Here is a 23,703-nt window from a genome sequence, read left to right on the forward strand (position 1 = left end):
TAAGCTAGCCAATTCCTTTGTTTCGGATGCCTTTGTTCATTTGACTAAACTAACGGCTAAGAATTCTGTTTTTACTATACTGGCGCGCAGTGCGCTATGGCTTATATCATGGTCAGCTGTCGTGACTTTAATAAATAAGCTACTTAACTTCCCTTCAAGGGGCAGACCCTATTAGGGCCTGGTTTGAAGGAGATCATTGCTAATATCACTGGAGGAAAAGGTCATGCCCATCCTCAGGACAGGTCCAAATCAAGGGCCAAAAAAGTCTAATTTTCGTGCCTTTCGAAACTTCAAGGCAGGTGTGGCATCAACTTCCTCTAAGGCAAATCAAGAGGGAACTTTTGCTCAGTCCATGACGGTCTGGAGACAACCGGACCTGGAACAAAGATAAGCAGGCCAAGGAGCCTGCTGCTGCCTCTTAGACAGCATGAAGGAACGGTCCCCTATCCGGTAACGGATCCTGTAGGGGGCAGACTTTCATTTTTCGCCCAGGTGTGGGCAAGAGATGCCCAGGATCCCTCGGCATTGCAAATTATATCCCAGAGATATCTTCTGGATTTCAAAGCTTCCCCTCCGAAAAAGGGGAGATTTTACCTTTCACAATTATCTGCACACCAGATAAAGAAAGGGGCATTCTTACATTGTGTACGAGACTCATCAGGTTCCAAGACAGGAACAGGGACAGAGTTTTTCTCAAATCTGTTTGTGGTTCCCAAGGAGAGGGAACCTTCAGACCTATTTTGGATTTAAAGATCTTAAACAAATTCCTTAGAATTCCATCATTTAAGATGGAAACTATTCGTACCATCTTAACTATGATCCAGGAGAGTCAATAGAGGACTACAATGGATTTGAAGGATGCTTATCCTCACATAATGATGCATAAGGATCACCATCGTTTTTCAGGTTTGCCTTTCTAGACAGGCATTACCAGTTTGTTGCTCTTTCCTTTGGGTTAACTACAGCCCCAAGAATCTTTATGGAGGTTCTGGGGTCGCTTTGGCGGTGCTTAGGCCGTGGGGCATAGAAGTGGCCCCTTATTTAGGCGTCGAACATCCAAATTGCCAAGTCTCATATGGATGTAGTACTGGCATTTCTGAGATCACAGGGGTGGAAAGTGAACAAGGAAAGAGTTCTCTATCCCCAATCTCAAGGGTTTCCTTCCTAGGGACTCTGATAGATTCTGCAGAAATTTACCTGACTGAGTCCAGGTTGTCAAAGTTTCTAAATTACTGCCGTGTTCTTCATTCCATCTGCGCCCTTCGGTGGCTCGGTACATGAATGTAATCGGCCTAATGGTAGCGGCAAGGGACATAGTACCGTTTGCACGCTTACATTTCAGACCGCTGCAACTATGCATGCTCAGTCAATGGAACGGGGATTACACAGATTTGGCCCCTTCTTAAATCTGGACCAAGAGGCCAGAGATTCTCTTCTCTGGTGGCTATCTCGGGTCCATCTGTCCAAGGGTATGACCTTCCGCAGGTCAGATGGGACAGTTGTTACAACAGATGCCAGCCTTTTAGGTTGGGATACAGTTTGGGACTCCCTGAAGTCTCAGGGATAGTGGACTCAGGAGGAGACCCTCCTTCTAATAAACATTCTGGAACTGGGAGCAATATTCCATGCTCTTCAGGCTTGGCCTCAGCAACTCTGAGGTACATCAGATTCAGTCGGACAATATGATGACTGTGGCTTACATCAACTATTAAGGGGGAACAGGAGTTCCCTAGCGATGTTAGAAGTCTTAAAATAATTCACTGACAGAGACTCTCTCTTGTCTATCAGCTCTCCATATCCCAGGTGTTGAGAACTGGGAGGTGGATTTTCTAAGTCGTCAGACTTTTCTCCCGGGGAAGTGGGAATTCCCTTTGCACAAGATCAAGCAGGAGAGTGCTTTGATGTTTTTAACAGTGCCTGTGTGGCCACGCAGGACCTGGTATGCAGATCTGGTGGACATGTCTTTCTTTCCATCATGGTCTCTGCTTCTGAGACAGGACCCTCTACCTCAGGGTCCTTTCAACCATCTAAATTAAACTTCTCTGAGATGGACTGCCTGGAGACTGAACGCTTGATGTTATCAAAGCATGGCTTCTCCGAGTCAGTCATTGATACCCTAATACAGGCATGAAAGCCTGTTACTAGGAAAATTTAAATATCTTATTGATATGAATCCAAGGGTTACTCATGGAGTAAAGTCAGGATTCCCAGGATACTATCTTTTCTCCAAGATGATTTTGAGAAAAGGGTTGTCAGCTAGTTCCTTAGAAGGACAGATTCCTACTCTGTCTATTCTTTTGCACAAGCGTCTGGCAGATACTCCAGACGTTCAGGCTTTTTGTCAGGCTTTGGTTAGAACTAAGCCTGTGTCTAAACCTGTTGCTCCGCCATGGAGCTTAAACCTGATTATTAAGGTTCTTCAAGGAGTTCCGTTTGAACCTCTTCATTCTATAGATATCAAACTTTTTATCTTGGAAAGTTCCTTTTTGGTAGATATTTCCTTGGCTCGTAGAGTCTCCGAGTTATCTGCTTTACAATGTGATTCTCCTTATCTGGTCCTCCGTACGGATAAGGTAGTCCTGCGTATCAAAACTGGGTTTTTTACCTAAGGTGGTATCTAACAAGAATATCACTCAAGAGACTGTTGTTCCATTCTTGTATCCTAATCCTTCTTCAAAGATGGAACGTCTATTACACAATTTGGACGTGGTTCGTGCTTTAAAGTTTTACTTACAAGCTACTTCAGATTTTCATCAAACATTTACTTTGTTTGTTGTCTACTCTGGATAGAGGAGAGGTCAAAAGACTTCAGCAACCTCTCTTTATTTTGGTTAAAAGCATAATTCGTTTAGCTTATGAGACTGCTGGACAGCAGCCTCTTGAAGGGATTACAGCTCATTTTACTAGAGCTGTGGCTTTCACTTGGGCCTTTTTAAAATGAGGCTTCTGTTGAACAGATTTACAAGACGGCGTCTTGGTCTGCGCTTCATACTTTGCTTCTTCAGAGGCTATTTTTGGGAGTGGTACCTTCCGTTTAAGTACCTGCCTTGTCCCTCCCTTCATCCGTGTACTTTAGCTTTGGTATTGGTATCCCATAAGTAATGGATGATCCGTGGACTGGATACACTTAACAAGAGAAAACATAATTTCTCCAACATAGGTGTGTCCGGTCCACGGCGTCATCCTTACTTGTGGGATATTCTCTTCCCCAACAGGAAATGGCAAAGAGCCCAGCAAAGCTGGTCACATGATCCCTCCTAGGCTCCGCCTACCCCAGTCATTCTCTTTGCCGTTGTACAGGCAACATCTCCACGGAGATGGCTTAGAGTTTTTTAGTGTTTAACTGTAGTTTTTATTATTCAATCAAGAGTTTGTTATTTTAAAATAGTGCTGGTATGTACTATTTACTCAGAAACAGAAAAGAGATGAAGATTTCTGTTTGTATGAGGAAAATGATTTTAGCAACCGTTACTAAAATCCATGGCTGTTCCACACAGGACTGTTGAGAGGAATTAACTTCAGTTGGGGGAACAGTGAGCAGTCTCTTGCTGCTTGAGGTATGACACATTCTAACAAGACGATGTAATGCTGGAAGCTGTCATTTTCCCTATGGGATCCGGTAAGCCATGTTTATTAAGATAGTAAATAAGGGCTTCACAAGGGCTTATTAAGACTGTAGACTTTTTCTGGGCTAAATCGATTCATTATTAACACATATTTAGCCTTGAGGAATCATTTAATCTGGGTATTTTGATAAGTTTATATCGGCAGGCACTTTTTTAGACACCTTTCTCTTTAGGGGCTTTCCCAAATCATAGGCAGAGCCTCATTTTCGCGCCGGTGTTGCGCACTTGTTTTTGAGAGGCATGACATGCAGTCGCATGTGTGAGGAGCTCTGATACATAGAAAAGACTTTCTGAAGGCGTCATTTGGTATCGTATTCCCCTTTGGGCTTGGTTGGGTCTCAGCAAAGCAGACACCAGGGACTGTAAAGGGGTTAAAGTTAAGAACGGCTCCGGTTCCGTTATTTTAAGGGTTAAAGCTTCCAAATTTGGGGTGCAATACTTTTAAGGCTTTAAGACACTGTGGTGAAATTTTGGTGAATTTTGAACAATTCCTTCATATTTTTTCGCAATTGCAGTAATAAAGTGTGTTCAGTTTAAAATTTAAAGTGACAGTAACGGTTTTATTTTAAAAGTTTTTTGTACTTTGTTATCAAGTTTATGCCTGTTTAACATGTCTGAACTACCAGATAGACTGTGTTCTGAATGTGGGGAAGCCAGAGTTCCTTCTCATTTAAATAAATGTGATTTATGTGACAATGACAATGATGCCCAAGATGATTCCTCAAGTGAGGGGAGTAAGCATGGTACTGCATCATTCCCTCCTTCGTCTACACGAGTCTTGCCCACTCAGGAGGCCCCTAGTACATCTAGCGCGCCAATACTCCTTACTATGCAACAATTAACGGCTGTAATGGATAATTCTGTCAAAAACATTTTAGCCAAAATGCACATTTATCAGCGTAAGCGCGACTGCTCTGTTTTAGATACTGAAGAGCATGACGACGCTGATAATAATGGTTCTGAAGGGCCCCTAAACCAGTCTGATGGGGCCAGGGAGGTTTTGTCTGAGGGAGAAATTACTGATTCAGGGAACATTTCTCAACAAGCTGAACCTGATGTGATTACGTTTAAATTTAAGTTGGAACATCTCCGCATTCGGCTTAAGGAGGTATTATCCACTCTGGATGATTGTGACAAGTTGGTCATCCCAGAGAAACTATGTAAAATGGACAAGTTCCTAGAGGTCCCGGGGCTCCCAGAAGCTTTTCCTATACCCAAGCGGGTGGCGGACATTGTAAATAAAGAATGGGAAAGGCCCGGTATTCCTTTCGTCCCTCCCCCCATATTTAAAAAATTGTTTCCTATGGTCGACCCCAGAAAGGACTTATGGCAGACAGTCCCCAAGGTCGAGGGAGCGGTTTCCACTTTAAACAAACGCACCACTATACCCATAGAAGATAGTTGTGCTTTCAAAGATCCTATGGATAAAAAATTAGAAGGTTTACTTAAAAAGATGTTTGTTCAGCAGGGTTACCTTCTACAACCAATTTCATGCATTGTCCCTGTCGCTACAGCCGCGTGTTTCTGGTTCGATGAGCTGATAAAGGCGGTCGATAGTGATTCTCCTCCTTATGAGGAGATTATGGACAGAATCAATGCTCTCAAATTGGCTAATTCTTTCACCCTAGACGCCACTTTGCAATTGGCTAGGTTAGCGGCTAAGAATTCTGGGTTTGCTATTGTGGCGCGCAGAGCGCTTTGGTTGAAATCTTGGTCAGCTGATGCGTCTTCCAAGAACAAGCTACTTAACATTCCTTTCAAGGGGAAAATGCTGTTTGGCCCTGACTTGAAAGAGATTATCTCTGATATCACTGGGGGTAAGGGCCATGCCCTTCCTCAGGATCGGCCTTTCAAGGCCAAAAATAAACCTAATTTTCGTCCCTTTCGTAGAAACGGACCAGCCCAAAGTGCTACGTCCTCTAAGCAAGAGGGTAATACTTCTCAAGCCAAGCCAGCTTGGAGACCAATGCAAGGCTGGAACAAGGGAAAGCAGGCCAAGAAACCTGCCACTGCTACCAAGACAGCATGAAATGTTGGCCCCCGATCCGGGACCGGATCTGGTGGGGGGCAGACTCTCTCTCTTCGCTCGGGCTTGGGCAAGAGATGTTCTGGATCCTTGGGCGCTAGAAATAGTCTCCCAAGGTTATCTTCTGGAATTCAAGGGGCTTCCCCCAAGGGGGAGATTCCACAGGTCTCAGTTGTCTTCAGACCACATAAAAAGACAGGCATTCTTACGTTGTGTAGAAGACCTGTTAAAAATGGGAGTGATTCATCCTGTTCCATTAGGAGAACAAGGGATGGGGTTCTACTCCAATCTGTTCATAGTTCCCAAAAAAGAGGGAACGTTCAGACCAATCTTAGATCTCAAGATCTTAAACAAGTTTCTCAAGGTTCCATCGTTCAAAATGGAAACCATTCGAACAATTCTTCCTTCCATCCAGGAAGGTCAATTCATGACCACGGTGGATTTAAAGGATGCGTATCTACATATTCCTATCCACAAGGAACATCATCGGTTCCTAAGGTTCGCATTCCTGGACAAGCATTACCAGTTCGTGGCGCTTCCTTTCGGATTAGCCACTGCTCCAAGGATTTTCACAAAGGTACTAGGGTCCCTTCTAGCTGTGCTAAGACCAAGGGGCATTGCTGTAGTACCTTACTTGGACGACATTCTGATTCAAGCGTCGTCCCTTCCTCAAGCAAAGGCTCACACGGACATTGTCCTGGCCTTTCTCAGATTTCACGGATGGAAAGTGAACGTGGAAAAGAGTTCTCTATCTCCGTCAACAAGGGTTCCCTTCTTGGGGACAATAATAGACTCCTTAGAAATGAGGATTTTTCTGACAGAGGCCAGAAAAACAAAACTTCTAGACTCTTGTCGGATACTTCATTCCGTTCCTCTTCCTTCCATAGCGCAGTGCATGGAAGTGATAGGTTTGATGGTAGCGGCAATGGACATAGTTCCTTTTGCGCGCATTCATCTAAGACCATTACAACTGTGCATGCTCAGTCAGTGGAATGGGGACTATACAAACTTGTCTCCGAGGATACAAGTAAATCAGAGGACCAGAGACTCACTCCGTTGGTGGCTGTCCCTGGACAACCTGTCACAAGGGATGACCTTCCGCAGACCAGAGTGGGTCATTGTCACGACCGACGCCAGTCTGATGGGCTGGGGCGCGGTCTGGGGATCCCTGAAAGCTCAGGGTCTTTGGTCTCGGGAGGAATCTCTTCTACCGATAAATATTCTGGAACTGAGAGCGATATTCAATGCTCTCAAGGCTTGGCCTCAGCTAGCGAGGGCCAAGTTCATACGGTTTCAATCAGACAACATGACAACTGTTGCGTACATCAACCATCAGGGGGGAACAAGGAGTTCCCTGGCGATGGAAGAAGTGACCAAAATCATTCTATGGGCGGAGTCTCACTCCTGCCACCTGTCTGCTATCCACATCCCAGGAGTGGAAAATTGGGAAGCGGATTTTCTGAGTCGTCAGACATTGCATCCGGGGGAGTGGGAACTCCATCCGGAAATCTTTGCCCAAGTCACTCAACTGTGGGGCATTCCAGACATGGATCTGATGGCCTCTCGTCAGAACTTCAAAGTTCCTTGCTACGGGTCCAGATCCAGGGATCCCAAGGCGGCTCTAGTGGATGCACTAGTAGCACCTTGGACCTTCAAACTAGCTTATGTATTCCCGCCGTTTCCTCTCATCCCCAGGCTGGTAGCCAGGATCAATCAGGAAAGGGCGTCGGTGATCTTGATAGCTCCTGCGTGGCCACACAGGACTTGGTATGCAGATCTGGTGAATATGTCATCGGCTCCACCATGGAAGCTACCTTTGAGACGAGACCTTCTTGTTCAAGGTCCGTTCGAACATCCGAATCTGGTCTCACTCCAGCTGACTGCTTGGAGATTGAACGCTTGATCTTATCGAAGCGAGGGTTCTCAGATTCTGTTATTGATACTCTTGTTCAGGCCAGAAAGCCTGTAACTAGAAAGATTTACCACAAAATTTGGAAAAAATATATCTGTTGGTGTGAATCTAAAGGATTCCCTTGGGACAAGGTTAAGATTCCTAAGATTCTATCCTTCCTTCAAGAAGGATTGGAAAAAGGATTATCTGCAAGTTCCCTGAAGGGACAGATTTCTGCCTTGTCTGTGTTACTTCATAAAAAGCTGGCAGCTGTGCCAGATGTTCAAGCCTTTGTTCAGGCTCTGGTTAGAATCAAGCCTGTTTACAAACCTTTGACTCCTCCTTGGAGTCTCAACTTAGTTCTTTCAGTTCTTCAGGGGGTTCCGTTTGAACCCTTACATTCCGTTGATATTAAGTTATTATCTTGGAAAGTTTTGTTTTTGGTTGCAATTTCTTCTGCTAGAAGAGTTTCAGAATTATCTGCTCTGCAGTGTTCTCCTCCTTATCTGGTGTTCCATGCAGATAAGGTGGTTTTACGTACTAAACCTGGTTTTCTTCCAAAAGTTGTTTCTAACAAAAACATTAACCAGGAGATTATCGTACCTTCTCTGTGTCCGAAACCAGTTTCGAAGAAGGAACGTTTGTTGCACAATTTGGATGTTGTTCGCGCTCTAAAATTCTATTTAGATGCTACAAAGGATTTTAGACAAACATCTTCCTTGTTTGTTGTTTATTCCGGTAAAAGGAGAGGTCAAAAAGCAACTTCTACCTCTCTCTCTTTTTGGATTAAAAGCATCATCAGATTGGCTTACGAGACTGCCGGACGGCAGCCTCCCGAAAGAATCACAGCTCATTCCACTAGGGCTGTGGCTTCCACATGGGCCTTCAAGAACGAGGCTTCTGTTGATCAGATATGTAGGGCAGCGACTTGGTCTTCACTGCACACTTTTACCAAATTTTACAAGTTTGATACTTTTGCTTCTTCTGAGGCTATTTTTGGGAGAAAGGTTTTGCAAGCCGTGGTGCCTTCCATCTAGGTGACCTGATTTGCTCCCTCCCATCATCCGTGTCCTAAAGCTTTGGTATTGGTTCCCACAAGTAAGGATGACGCCGTGGACCGGACACACCTATGTTGGAGAAAACAGAATTTATGTTTACCTGATAAATTACTTTCTCCAACGGTGTGTCCGGTCCACGGCCCGCCCTGGTTTTTTAATCAGGTCTGATAATTTATTTTCTTTAACTACAGTCACCACGGTTTCATATGGTTTCTCCTATGCAAATATTCCTCCTTAACGTCGGTCGAATGACTGGGGTAGGCGGAGCCTAGGAGGGATCATGTGACCAGCTTTGCTGGGCTCTTTGCCATTTCCTGTTGGGGAAGAGAATATCCCACAAGTAAGGATGACGCCGTGGACCGGACACACCGTTGGAGAAAGTAATTTATCAGGTAAACATAAATTCTGTTTTATGCTTACCTGATAAATTTATTTCTCTTGTAGTGTATCCAGTCCACGGCCCGCCCTGTCATTTTAAGGCAGGTAATTTTTTTCATTTAAACTACAGTCACCACTGCACCCTATGGTTTTTCCTTTCTCTGCATGTTTTTGGTCAAATGACTGGATATGGCAGTTAGGGGAGGAGCTATATAGCAGCTCTGCTGTGGGTGAACTCTTGCAACTTCCTGTTGGGAAGGAGAATATTCCATAAGTAATGGATGATCCGTGGACTGGATACACTACAAGAGAAATAAATTTATCAGGTAAGCATAAATTATGTTTTTTTTAGTAACTTGGTATTCATTATTATTTAAAAACAACCTGTCTCCCATTTGGTGGAATTGTGGTTCTCCTTCATATTTTTATTGCTTATACTAAAAGTACCAGCATATTCTACATTACTATATTAGTTACATGGTTACTGGGTAAAGTAAGTAAGGAGTATAGAGCCCTACTCACAAGTTACCATCTAATATATACCACCTTTTATGCAAGGTAATCTAGAGCAGTGTTTCTCAACCTTTTTGTAGCAAATACCCCTGTAGGCATACATTTGTTTCCGAAGTACCCCAACTGTAGCACAAATAGTATTAATCTTTTACATGAGAACAAATGGAAATCATGTGTGTCACTTGATTTCATAAGCTTGTATCAGATAAGTTAATGAAGTAAATATATAGGAATCAGATATTTGTTTAATGTATTCCAAACTTTAATATCTAGCAATATTACAACATAGAATAATAAACACTCAAAGCACAGATATATATATATATATATATATATATATATATATATATATATATATATATATATATATATATAGTCCGCTGATATTAATACTTAAATGCAATTAATGTGCTTCTTATATAAAAAAGGAAATTAAACTATTCTGCATGATGAGGAAAGTAATATTTATGGTACCATCTTTCTATTTTTAATAACCATTTCATACACAGTTTATCTGTCTCGTTTTACTGCGGCACACACAGTGGCACAACACACAGAATCTAAGGTTTTACCTGTTTAAGGTGAATCAGTGACTGAGCAGTGGTCCAACCTAGGCAGGGAAATATTCACTTAATTTTTGCAAAAGCCACATCAGAAAAAAATAATGAAGGCAAATCCCCTTGCCAATGCCCTAAGTACCCACAGGGGTACACGTACCACTGGTTGAGAAACTAGGATCTAGAGGACAAGTGGCCTTGTTAGAATACAAGCTAATATACATTCCTCTAGGCTCTTGCAATAATTTCCTCTTTTTCAGGTATTTAGTTTCTCTATTAATACAGAGTTAATTTCTCCAGGTTTTGTATCCTAATCTTTTTCAACATATGCATAGACTACATTGCAGGTAATATATGTTTACTAGCTTATATCTTTCTTTGTACTAGTTCTAAAATAGGATAGAAAGTTTTCAAAGCACAGTCCTGCTCTATCTTGTTTTTCTTGCTTACATTCACTGTTTTGTGTATTTTTGTAGAAAAGTCTTAGAAACTGCACTTCCTAGTATAGTTATGCTTTTTCCACCCATGCATTCCAATAAATAACCTTGGTACAATCCCCAGTAGTACCTGAATATGACATTACAAGAACATGTGAGAAAACACAATTTAGATTGTCAATTTGCCAGTGTTACAGCTTTACTATACAGAGGTTGTATGTATGGGGTGTAAGCACAGTGAATTTCTACTTGTTCCTAGAGGGCACAAAGCATATACTCCTCTAATACCTGATTATTACACACTTTTAAGACTGTAGATATGTATCATCATTATGTATCTTATTTTAATTTTGTAAAAGAAACAACTTGTTCATATGGTGGTATTCACACTATAGCAACATGATTCGTCTTGAGATGCATGAGATAAACAAAATAATTAATTTGTAGAGGTTTTGTACTGAACAATTTGTAGATGGACATATTTTTATATATTGTTTTCAGTGTTTGCATTAATGTTACTTTTGAAAGCAAGGAATCAGGCTGCGGTCATGGGCTCCGTGGTGTTATTTATGCAGCATTAACATCTCTCTCCAGATCATTGAGGCTGAGCATATGATGGACCGGATTGTGAATGGCTTATCTGAGACTAGTGTCAAGGTGCGATTAGCTGCAGTCAGGTATGATCCTAATGTCTGACCTTTCTCGTTTTCCTCTTGGCCCCTTCCTTGCAGTTAAAAATAAATAAATCATACTTTCTCACATAGATTTACATTTATTTCTTTCATAAAGGGGGGGTAAGAGTCCACAAACAATTTCTCCTGGAAACTATATTCCTGGCAACTAGGCAGAGGCACAGATCCCAAAACTCCAAGAGCCCTTAAAACCCCTCCCACCTTATTGGAAACTAGTCTTGTCTTTGCCTTTGCACATGTGTGTGTGACAGAAGGGTTCTCAAACCGATTTTTAGGACCCGTTTCCCCTACGAGAGCTACAGTCTGGACAGATGAAAGTCATTGGACTATGGGTATTAGCACAAGAACACCCTGTGGGAGTTAGCTGCAGGCCTGTCACAGGTGTTGCAGGGACTGGTCCCTAGCTTCCTCCTGTCGGTTCAACATTTAAACTATATAAGTTTTTTAAAGTTCCTGTTTTTTTATGTGCGTAATTCTTTTCACACGTAGGCTTGTTTGGGATTGTCAGTTTTTTTTACATGTAAGCTTGTTTGTGTGCATCTTTTTTTCCACCCTTGATATGTGCCTCCTTTTCCATCTTAATATGAGGAGAGTCCATTTCTTACTTGTGGGAATACAGAACCTGGCCACCAGGAGGAGGCAAAGACACCCAGCTAAAGGCTTTAATACCTCCCCCACTCCCCTCATCCCCCAGTTATTCTTTGCCTTTCGTCACAGGAGGATGGCAGAGAAGTGTCGGAAGATTCGGAGTAGTCTCTTATGGAGGGTAGTACTCTTCGCTATGGGACTGGAGTTTTAAGTAGTCTTGTCAGCCTCTCAGTGAGAGCATTGATGAATGTTGGGGTCTGGAGATGCAGGGAGAGTCTTTCTGCGAAACCATCCAGACTCGTATTAACAACTCCTAAGCAATCAGTGTTGACGAGTTTCACTGCCTGCTTCTATCACTCAAGTCCATGTCAGGTGCGATGCTAAAAGGCTGTCAAACTTGAAAGGCTGTGTGTCTGTTCCACGGCGATGATTCCGGTAAGATCATTTCATTTTATATCTTATGATAACATAAGAAGACAGGGTCACAGTGTGACTCCTTTATCTATATGGAATCAAGGGTTAATATCTTCGGAAGGGGATTATTGAACGGGGGATTTATTCATGATTTGATTTATTATGTTTTATGCTTCGACATGTGTTGAGGCTCTGGCAGATGTGGGAACATTCCGGTTTTACTTTAGTTTTTGGATAACTGCGCAGCCTGTCAGTTTGGTGCGCTTTTCTTCCTGCAGCAGGGGCGGTCCTGCATGGCACTCCATGTGACCGGTTGTGGCCTCATTAACTTCCTCTTTCCTGACCGTGTGGTTTACAGGAGAAGAAGCGGTTTCTCTGTGGGAACTGGGTCATAGGAGGTGGTGAGTGCCCCGGCCATTGGGGTATAAGGGTGTCATTTACTTTTGCTATAGTCTATTTTAAAAACGCAAGGAGGCTACGGTATACCCGCCTGCTCAACTATGTTCCACATGCCTTGATAAAGTACTTATATCTAAAAAGACTAAGATGTTTAGTACAACTGAGCCATCCACCTCTGAGGGGTCTCCGTCCTGCGAGGTGCGTTCCCTGCAATCATCTCCAATTACACATGCAGCTCCCCATTGCACTTCTAATCCTCCTTCGGGAGGGGCCCTCTTACCGCCAAACTTTTCTGAACAGTTGCAAATGGCAGTGTCTGCTGCCTTTAGTGCTTTACCTCGCCCTGTTAAGTGCAAGCAAAAGGTTAAATACTGCTATCCTTCCCAGGGGTCATCTACAAACATGCTGGATTTATCTGACAATAGATTGTCCCCTGATGAAGACTCCTCTGATACTTCTATAAAAGGAAGTGTTGGCTACGCTAGAGGTTTCGGAACCAAAATTGCCAGAGGAACCTTCTATTCCTAAGCTTGATAAAGTTTATGAGGACAGGGTAGTGCCACAATATGGCAAATATTATTAAGAATGAATGGGAAACACTCAGATTCTCGTTTTCCCCTTCTTCATTTAAGAAATTGTTCCTGGTTCCTGACTCCCAATTAGAGTTGTGGGGACCTGTCCCTAAGGTGGATGGAGCGATCTCCATGCTTGCTAAATGCACCACTATCCCGCTTGATGATAGTTCATCGTTTAAAGAGCCCATAGATAAGAAATTAGAAACTCTGTTGAGGAAGATGTTTCAGCACACACCTGCAGCGGCGGTTGCTGTGGTGGCTGGAGCCTCTACCTATTAGTGTGACTCTATCGGAGATGATCGAGGTGGAAACTTCACTCAATGAGATCCAGGAAAGAATTAATGTCTTGAGGATAGCTAATTTGTTTATTTGCGATGCAAACATGTAGATTATTTGCTTGAATGCCAAGAATCAGGCTTTTCTGTTCTTGCCCGTAGGGCTCTGTGGCTGAAGTCTTGGTCCGCAGACATGACTTCAAAATCTAGATTGCTTTCCCTTCCATTTAAGGGAAAGGTTCTTTTCGGTCCAGGACTGAACTCTATCATATCCACGGTCACTCGGGGCAAGGGAATCTCAATGCCAGCAGCCCTCTGCGAGGCAGGATCAGTCCAAGGGAACTTGGAAACCATCTCAATCTTGGAATAAGTCCAAGCAGAACAAGAAGCCCGCCGAGACTAAATTGGCATGAAGGGGCAGCTCCTGATCCATCGTTGGATCGTGTTGGGGGTGGACTATCTCTCTTTGTGGGGGCTTGGCTGGGAGACGTGCAAGAACCATTGGGTTCTGGAGGTCATTGCTCAGGGTTACAGGATAGGTTTCAAATCTCATCCACCCAGGGGCAGATTCCTCTTATCAAACCTGTCTTCAAGACCAGAAAAACGGGATGCCTTTCTAGGGTGCGTGAGGGATCTCTCCTCCCTAAGAGTGATTGTGCCAGTACCTCCAGCAGAGAGAGGTCAGGGATACTACTCAAACCTTTTTGTGGTCCTAAAGAAGGAGGGTTCGTTTCGCCCGAATCTAGACCTAAAGTGCTTAAACAAGTTTCTGTCAGTGCTATCATTCAAGATGGAGACGATAAGGTAGATTCTGCCTTTAGTTCAAGAGGGACAATTCATGACTACGATAAACTTGAAGGATGCTTACCTTCATGTGCCAATACACAAGGATCACTTCAAGTTCTTAAAATTTGCCTTTCTGGACCAACACTTCTAGTTTGTGACTCTTCCATTTGGTCTGGCTACTGCCCCAAGAGTCTTTACAAAGGTTCTAGGGGCTCTGCTCGCAGTGGCGAGATCCAGAGGTATTGCAGTAGCTCCATACTTGGACGACATCCTGATCCAAGCTCCGTCCTGCCAGCTCGCAGAAGACCATTCAAGAGCTCTGCTGCTTCAATCTCATGGATGGAAGATAAACTTAGGAAAGAGTTATCTGGTTCCCAGTATCAGAGTGGAATTCCTGGGCACGATAATAGATTCCATATCCATGAAGATATTCCTTACAGACCAGAGACGTTGCAAAATTGCTTCATACTGTCTTGCCCTCCAGACCTCCTTAAGACCATCTGTGGCCAGGTGTATGGAGGTAATTGGCCTCATGGTGTCCAGCATAGATGTAATTCCATTTGCCAGGTTCCATCTCAGACCTCTTCAGTTGTGCATGCTGAGGCAATGGAACGGCGAACACTCAGATCTATCCCAACAGATTTCTCTGGACAACCGTTCGAGAGAATCGCTCTCTTGGTTGCTCTGTCCAGATTGCCTGTACCAGGGAACATCCTTCTTGAGACCATCCTGGGAGATTGTGACTACGGACGCAAGTCTATCAGGATGGGGGACTGGTGGACTCAAGAGTAATCTCTTCTCCCGATCAACATTTTGGAACTTCGAGCGATCTTCAACGCTCTAAAGGCTTGGCCTCTTCTGGGGTCGTCCCAGTTTATCAGATTCCAATCAGACAACATTACCTTGGTGGCTTACATCAACTATCAGGGGGGAACGAGAAGCCATGAGGGAAGTATCTTGGATTCTAGAATGTCCGGAGTCCTGCAGCTGCTCGCTGTCAGCGATCCGGGTGTGTACAACTGGGAAGCAGATTTTTTCAGCAGACAATCATCCGGGAGAATGGTCTCTCCATCCCAAGGTGTTTGAGAAAATTTGCAACAGATGGGGAACGCCGGAGATAGATCTCATGGCATCCAGACTCAATGCCAAGCTACCCAGATACGGGTCAAGGACCAGGGATCCTCAGGCATAACTGATAGATGCCTTAGCAGTGCCCTGGGGGTTCAACCTAGTTTACATTTTTCCACCGTTACCACTTCTACCTCGGGTAGTGGCCCGCATCAAGCAGGAGCAAGCTTCAACTATTCTAATTGCTCCATCGTGGTCTTGAAGGATGTGGTTTGCGGACCTGGTGGGGATGTCGTCATCTCCTTCATGGAGGTTACCTTGTTGCAGGGATCTGCTGGAACAGGGTCTCTTTGTTAATCAAAATCTGGATTCTTTGAGGCTGACTGCGTGGAGATTGAACGCCAAGTGCTAGCCAAGAGAGGTTTTTCTGAGAGAGTGATTGATACTCTCATTCAAGCTAGAAAGCCGGTTACCCGTCGCATCTATCATAAGGTGTGAAGAACATGGATTCCCCTTGCATAAGGTCAAGGTATTCAGTGTTCTTACCTTTCTCTAGGACGGTTTGGAGAAGGGACTTACCGCTAGTTCCTTGAAAGGACAGATTTCAGTCTTCCTGATATTCAGTCTTTTGTTCAGGCTCTGTCCAGAATCAGGTCTGTGTTTAGACATTCCGCTCCTCCTTGGAGTTTAAATTTGGTTCTTAAGGTTTTGCAGAGGGCTCCGTTTGAGCCCATGCATTCGGTTGACATTAAGTTACTGACTTGGAAGGTTCTTTTTATACTGGCTATTGCCTCGGCACGCAGAGTCTCTGAGATGGCGGCATTGCAATGTGAGCCTCCTTACCTAGTTTTTCATGCTGATAAGGCTGTTCTTCGCACTGGGTTGGGTTTTCTTCCTAAGGTGGTGTCTGATCGCAACATCAATTAGGAGATTGTGGTTCCTTCCTTGTGTCCTAATCCTCCTTCGAAGGAACGATTACTTCATAATTTGGATGTGGTTCGAGCTTTGAATTTCTATCTTCAGGCTACGAAGGATTTTAGACAGACTTCGGCATTGTTTGTCGTCTATTCTGGGAAGCACAGAAGGCTTCTGCCACTTCCCTCTCTCTTTGGTTGAGGAGCATTATCCGCTTAGCATAAGAAACAGCGAGACATAAGCCTCCTCAGAGGATTACGGCTCATTCAACTAGAGCTGTGGCTTCTTCTTGGGCCTTCAAAAATGAGGCATCTATAGAGCAGATTTTGTAGGGCGGCTACCTGGTCCTCCTTACATACTTTTACATACTTTTTTCAAAGTTTTACCAATTTGTTGTGTTTGCTTCGGCTGAAGCAGCTTTTAGGGGAAAGGTTTTGCAGGCTGTGGTGCCCTCAGAATAGTGTCCGCCTCTCTTTTTACCCTCCCATTTTCATTCAGTGTCCTCTAGAGCTTGGGTATATGTTTCCCACAAGTAAGGAATGAAGCCGTGCACTCTCTTCATATTAAGATGGTAGACATAAATTATGCTTACCTGATAATTTCATTTCCATCTGTATGAGGAGTGTCCACGGCCCCCGCTCGTTTTCTCCATTGAGCGGACCAAAATTTTTGTTTGTTCTTCTGGCACCATTTATATTGGCTTACATCAATCATCTGGGGGGAACTCGCTCTTCATTGACGATGAGAGAGGTTTTGCGAATTCTGGCTTGGGCAGAAAGCAATTCCTGTATAATATCTCTAGTTCATATTCAGAATTGTATCCAGGCCTTAGTCATGATTAAAGGGATATGAAACTCAAACATTTTCTTTTGTCATTCAGACAGAGCATACCGTTTTAAAAAAAGTTTCCAATTTTCTTCTTTTATCTAATTTTCGTTGTTCCCATGATATTCTGTATTGAAGCGATACTTAGGTAGTCATCCTGAGCACTATATGGCAGGAAATAGTGCTGCCATCTTGTGGTCTTGGAAATGGGTAGCATTCTTGCAAAACATCTACCATATAGTGCTCCAAAAATGGGCCGGGTCCTAAGCGTATTTCCCTGATTTTTAACAACAAAATACCAAGAGAACGAAGAAAAATTGACAAAAGACGTAGATTAGAAAATTATTTAAAATCATGTGCTCTATCTGATTCATGTTTTGGATATTCAGCTTTTGTCATGGAATTTTTTTTTGTTTCTTTTGGCTATTTCTTCTGCTAGATGAGTTTCTTATTTTATTTGCTCTTTGTTGTGAGCATCCTTATCTTGTTTTTTCTTCAGGATAGGGCATTTTTGAGAATTAAAGTGATAGTAAAGTCCAAATTAAACTTTCATAAATCAGATAGGGTATGCCATTTAAAAAAACTTTCTATTTTACTTTTTCATCAACTTTGCTTTGTTCTCTTGGTATTCTTAGTTGAAAGCTAAACCTAGGTAGGCTCATATGCTAATTCCTAAGACCTTGAAGGCCGTCTCTTAGATGAATGCATTTTACAGTTTTTCATAGCAAGAGGGCGTTAGTTTATGTGTTTCATATAGCTAACATTGTGCTCATGCACATGAAGTTATTTAAGAGTCAGCACTAATTGCCTGAAATGCAAGTCTGTCAAAGGTAATTACAGAGGTAAAAAGTACATTTCTATAGAATTGTGTTTTATGCAAAACTGGGGAATGGTAAAGAAAGGGATTATCTTTCTTTCTCCAACATTGGTGTGTCCGGTCCACGGTGTCATCCATTACTTGTGGGATATTCTCCTCCCCCACAGGGAAAGGCAAGGAGAGCACACAGCAAGAGCTGTCCATATAGTCCCTCCCAGGCTCCGCCCCCCCAGTCATTCTCCTTGCCGCTCTGAACAAGTAGCATCTCCTCGGGGATGGTGAGGAGTTTGTGGTGTTTAGTTGTAGTTTTTTATTCTTCTATCAAGAGTTTGTTATTTTAAAATAGTGCTGGTATGTACTATTTACTCTGAAACAGAAAGGGATGAAGATTTCTGTTTGTGAGAGGATTATGATTTTAGCAGCAGTTACTAAAATCGTTTGCTGTTTCCACATAGGACTGTTGAGATGAGATAACTTCAGTTGGGGGGAACAGTTTGCAGACTTTTCTGCTCAAGGTATGACTAGCCATTTTTCTAACAAGACTGTGTAATGCTGGAAGGCTGTCATTTTCCCTCATGGGGATCGGTAAGCCATTTTCTTAGTCTCAAACAGAATAAAGGGCTTATTATGGGCTATAAACTGGTAGACACTTTTATGGGCTAAATCGATTGTTTTATTTAGGTATTATATGCAGTTTGAAGTTGTATTTCACACTTTTATAACATTGGGGAACGTTTTTAGCACCAGGCACTTGTTAAGACACCTTCCCAGTCAGGAAGGGCCTTTCTCTGTAGTAGGCAGAGCCTCATTTTCGCGCCATTACTGTGCAGTTAATTTTGAGTTCAGTACATGCAGCTGCATGTGTGAGGGTCTGGAATCCACTAAAAACGTTCCTAGAAGGCTTCATTTGGTATCATATACCCCCCTGGGATTGGTGAAGTTGCAGCAAAGGCTGTGGCTGGGACTGTAAGGGGGTTAAAATTAAAAACGGCTCCGGTTTCCACATTTTAAGGGTTAACAGCTTGAAAATTGGGGTGCAATACTTTGAATGTATTAAGACACTGTGGTGAAAATTTGGTAAAGATTGGATAATTCCTTCATAGTTTTTCACATATTCAGTAATAAAGTGTGCCCTGTTTAACATTTAAAGAGACAGTAACGGTTTTGTTTTAAAACGGTTTTTGTGCTTTATTAACCAGTTTAAGCCTGTTTAACATGTCTGTACCTTCAGATAGATCATGTTCTGTATGTATGGTAGCCAATGTGGTTCCCCCTTCAAATATAGTGTGATAATTGTGCCATTGCGTCCAAACAAAGTAAGGACAGAACTGTCACAAATTGTAAAGTTGCCCAGGATGATTCCTCAGATGAAGGAAGTAGACATAGTTCTACATCATCTCCTTCTGTGTCTATACCAGTTATGCCCGCGCAGGCGACCCCTAGTACTTCTAGCGCGCCAATGCTTGTTACTATGCAGTAATTGACGGCAGTAATGGATAACTCCATAGCTAATATTTTATCCAAAATGCCAGCATTTCAGAGAAAGCGCGATTGCTCTGTTTTAAACACTGTAGAGCAGGAGGGCGCTGATGATAATTTTTCTGTCATACCCTCACACCAATCTGAAGTGGCAGTGAGGGAGGGTTTGTCAGATGGGGAAATTTCTGATACAGGAAGAATTTCTCAGCAGGCAGAACCTGATGTTGTGACATTTAAATTTAAATTAGAGCATCTCCGCGCATTACTTAAGGAGGTGCTATCTACTCTGGATGATTGTGACAATCTGGTCAACCCAGAAAAATTGTGCAAGATGGACAGTTCCTTGAGGTCCCGGTGCACCCTGATGCTTTTCCGATACCTAAACGGGTGGCGGACATAGTGAATAAGGAGTGGGAGAAGCCAGGCATACCTTTTGTCCCTCCTCCTATATTTAAGAAATTGTTCCCTATGGTCGACCCCAGGAAGGACACATGGCAAACAGTCCCTAAGGTCGAGGGGGAGTTTTCTACTCTAGCCAAGCGCACGACCATTCCTATTGAGGACAATTGTGCTTTCAAAGATCCTATGGATAAATAATTGGAGGGTTTGCTTAAAAAGATTTTTGTACAGCAAGATTACCTCCTTCAACCTATTTCGTGCATTATTCCTGTCACTACAGAGGTGTGGTTCTGGTTCGAGGAACTGGAAAAGTCGCTCAGTAGGGAGACTCAGTATGAGGAAGTCATGGACAGAATTTACGCACTTAAGTTAGCTAATTCCTTTATTTTAGACACCGCTTTGCAGTTAGCGAGGTTAGCGGCAAAAAATTCAGGGTTTACAATTGTGGCGCGCAGAGCGCTCTGGCTAAAGTCTTGGTCGGCGGATGTATCTTCCAAGACAAAATTGCTTAATACCCCTTTCAAAGGTAAGACCCCTTTTGGGCCAGAATTGAAAGAGATTATTTCAGTCATCACTGGGGGAAAGGGCCATGCCCTCCCACAAGATAAACCTTTCAAGGCTAAGAATAAGTCCAATTTTCGTTCCTTTCGCAATTTCAGGAACGGACCGGCTTCCAACTCGGCAGCCTCTAGACAAGAGGATAACGCTTCCCAGACTAAACCAGCTTGGAAATCAATGCAAGGCTGGAACAAGGGTAAACAGGCCAAGAAACCTGCTGCTGCTACCAAGACAGCATGAAGAGGTAGCCCCCGATCCAGAACCGGATCTAGTAGGGGGCAGACTCTCTCTCTTTGCTCAGGCTTGGGCAAGAGATGTTCAGGATCCCTGGGCACTAGAAATAGTCTCTCAGGGTTATCTTCTAGAATTCAAGGAACTACCCCCAAGGGGAAGGTTCCACATGTCTCACTTATCTTCAAACCAAGTAAAGAGACAGGCATTCTTACATTGTGTAGAAGACCTGTTAAAGATGGGAGTGATACTCCCAGTTCCAACTGTGGAACAAGGTCAGGGGTTTTTACTCAAATCTGTTTGTAGTTCCCAAAAAAAGAGGGAACTTTCAGACCAATTCTGGATTTAAAAATTCTAAACATATTTCTCAGAGTGCCATCGTTCAAAATGGAAACTATTCGAACGATTTTACCTACAATCCAGGAGGGTCAATTTATGACTACCGTGGATCTAAAGGATGCGTATCTGCATATTCCTATCCACAAAGATCATCATCAGTTCCTAAGGTTCGCCTTTCTGGACAAACATTACCTATTGTGGCTCTCCCATTCGGACTAGCCACTGCTCCAAGGATTTTCACAAAGGTGCTCGGGTCCCTTCTAGCGGTTCTAAGACCCAGGGGCATTGCAGTGGCACCTTACTTGGACGACATCCTAATCCAAGCGTCGTCTCTTTCAAAGACAAAGGCTCACACAGACATTGTTCTAGCCTTTCTCAGATCTCACGGGTGGTAGGTGAACATAGAAAAAAGTTCCCCGTCTCCGTCAACAAGAGTCCCTTTCTTGGGAACAATAATAGATTCTTTAGAAATGAAGATTTTCCTGACAGATGTCAGAGAGTCAAAGCTTCTAAACGCTTGTCAAGTTCTTCACTCTGTAATACGGCCTTCCATAGCTCAGTGCATGGAAGTAGTAGGGTTGATGGTTGCAGCAATGGACATAGTTCCTTTTGCGTGAATTCATCTAAGACCATTACAACTGTGCATGCTCAAACAGTGGAATGGGGACTATACAGACTTGTCTCCAGTGATTCAAGTAGATCAGAAGACCAGAGACTCACTCCGTTGGTGGCTGACTCAGGATCACCTGTCCCAGGGAACGAGCTTCCGCAGACCAGAGTGGGTCATTATGACCGACGCCAGTCTATTAGGCTGGGGCGCGGTCTGGGATTCCCTGAAAGCTCAGGGTCTATGGTCTCGGGAAGAGTCTCTTCTCCCGATAAACATCCTGGAACTGAGAGCGATATTCAATGCTCTCCGGGCTTGGCCTCAACTAGCAAAGGCCAGATTCATAAGATTCCAATCAGACAACATGACGACTGTTGCTTACTTCAACCATCAGGGGGGAACAAGGAGTTCCCTGGCGATGAGAGAGGTGACCAAGATCATCAAATGGGCGGAGGATCACTCCTACCACCTGTCTGTGATCCACATCCCAGGAGTGGAAAACTGGGAGGCGGATTATCTGAGTCGTCAGACCTTTCATCCGGGGGAGTGGGAACTCCACCCGGAGGTGTTTGCCCAGTTGACCCAATTATGGGGCATTCCAGACATGGATCTGATGGCGTCTCATCAGAACGTTCCTTGCTACGGGTCCAGATCCAGGGATCCCAAGGCGACTCTAGTGGATGCATTAGTGGCGCCTTGGACTTTCAACCTAGCTTATGCGTTTCCACCGTTCCTTCTCATTCCCAGGCTGGTAGCCAGGATCAAACAGGAGAAGGCCTCGGTGATTTTGATAGCTCCTGCGTGGCCACGCAGGACTTGGTATGCAGACCTGGTGAATATGTCATCGGCTCCACCATGGAAGCTACCTTTGAGACAGGATCTTCTAGTACAAGGTCCATTCGAACATCCAAATCTAGTTTCTCTCCAGCTGACTGCTTGGAAATTGAACGCTTGATTTTGTCTAAGCGTGGGTTTTCGGATTCTGTGATAGATACTCTGGTACAAGCCAGAAAACCTGTGACTAGAAAGATTACCATAAAATATGGAAAAGATATATCTGTTGGTGTGAATCCAAGGGATTCTCATGGAGTAAGATTAAAATTCCTAGGATCCTTTCCTTTCTCCAAGAAGGTTTGGATAAGGGATTATCAGCGAGTTCTCTAAAAGGAAAGATTTCTGCTTTATCTGTCTTGTTACACAAACGACTGGCAGCTGTGCCAGATGTTCAAGCTTTTGTTCAGGCTTTGGTCAGGATCAAGCCTGTTTACAGACCCTTGACTCCTCCCTGGAGTCTAAATTTGGTTCTTTCAGTTCTTCAAAGTGTTCCGTTTGAACCCTTACATTCCATAGATATCAAGTTGTTATCTTGGAAAGTTCTGTTTTTGGTTGCTATTCTTCTGCTAGAAGAGTTTCTGAATTATCTGCTCTGCAGTGTAATCCGCCCTATCTGGTGTTCCATTCAGATAAGGTTGTTTTGTGTACTAAACCTGGTTTCCTTCCAAAGGTTGTTTCCAACAAGAATATTAACCAGGAAATAGTTGTGCCTTCTTTGTGTCCGAATCCAGTTTCAAAGAAGGAACGCTTGTTACACAATTTAGATGTAGTCCGTGCTTTAAAGTTCTATTTAGAAGCAACAAAGGATTTCAGACAAACGTCTTCTCTGTTTGTAGTTTATTCTGGCAAGAGGAGAGGTCAAAAAAGCTACTGCTACCTCTCTTTCCTTTTGGCTGAAAAGCATCATACGATTGGCTTACGAGACTGCCGGACGGCAGCCTCCTGAACGAATCACAGCTCACTCTACTAGGGCTGTGGCTTCCACATGGGCCTTCAAGAACGAGGCTTCTGTTGATCAGATATGTAAGGCAGCGACCTGGTCTTCTCTGCACACTTTGTACAAATTCTACAAATTTGATACTTTTGCTTCTTCGGAGGCTATTTTTGGGAGAAAGGTTTTGCAAGCCGTGGTGCCTTCTGTTTAGGTAACCTGATTTGCTCCCTCCCTTCATCCGTGTCCTAAAGCTTTGGTATTGGTTCCCACAAGTAATGGATGACACCGTGGACTGGACACACCAATGTTGGAGAAAACAGAATTTATGCTTACCTGATAAATTACTTTCTCCAACGGTGTGTCCGGTCCACGGCCCGCCCTGGTTTTTTAATCAGGTTTGAAGAATTTCTTTCTCTATACACTACAGTCACCACTGCACACTATAGTTTCTCCTTTTTTTCTCCTAACCGTCGGTCGAATGA

The 23,703-nt window shown here is 43.5% G+C and overlaps 1 protein-coding gene across 1 annotated transcript in view; it reads left to right on the forward strand.

Moving 5' to 3' along the window:
• Positions 1-23,703, forward strand: part of ARMC8 (armadillo repeat containing 8) — a gene marked incomplete in the record, with an annotated part of 400,143 nt that overhangs the window by 204,412 nt on the left and 172,028 nt on the right. Inside the window, 1 exon segment of the mRNA XM_053698755.1 lies at positions 11,081-11,163. Coding sequence (XP_053554730.1) covers positions 11,081-11,163 — 83 coding nt within the window.

This window comes from Bombina bombina, chromosome 1 (genome assembly GCF_027579735.1).
Source record: "Bombina bombina isolate aBomBom1 chromosome 1, aBomBom1.pri, whole genome shotgun sequence".
Lineage (NCBI taxonomy): Eukaryota > Metazoa > Chordata > Amphibia > Anura > Bombinatoridae > Bombina > Bombina bombina.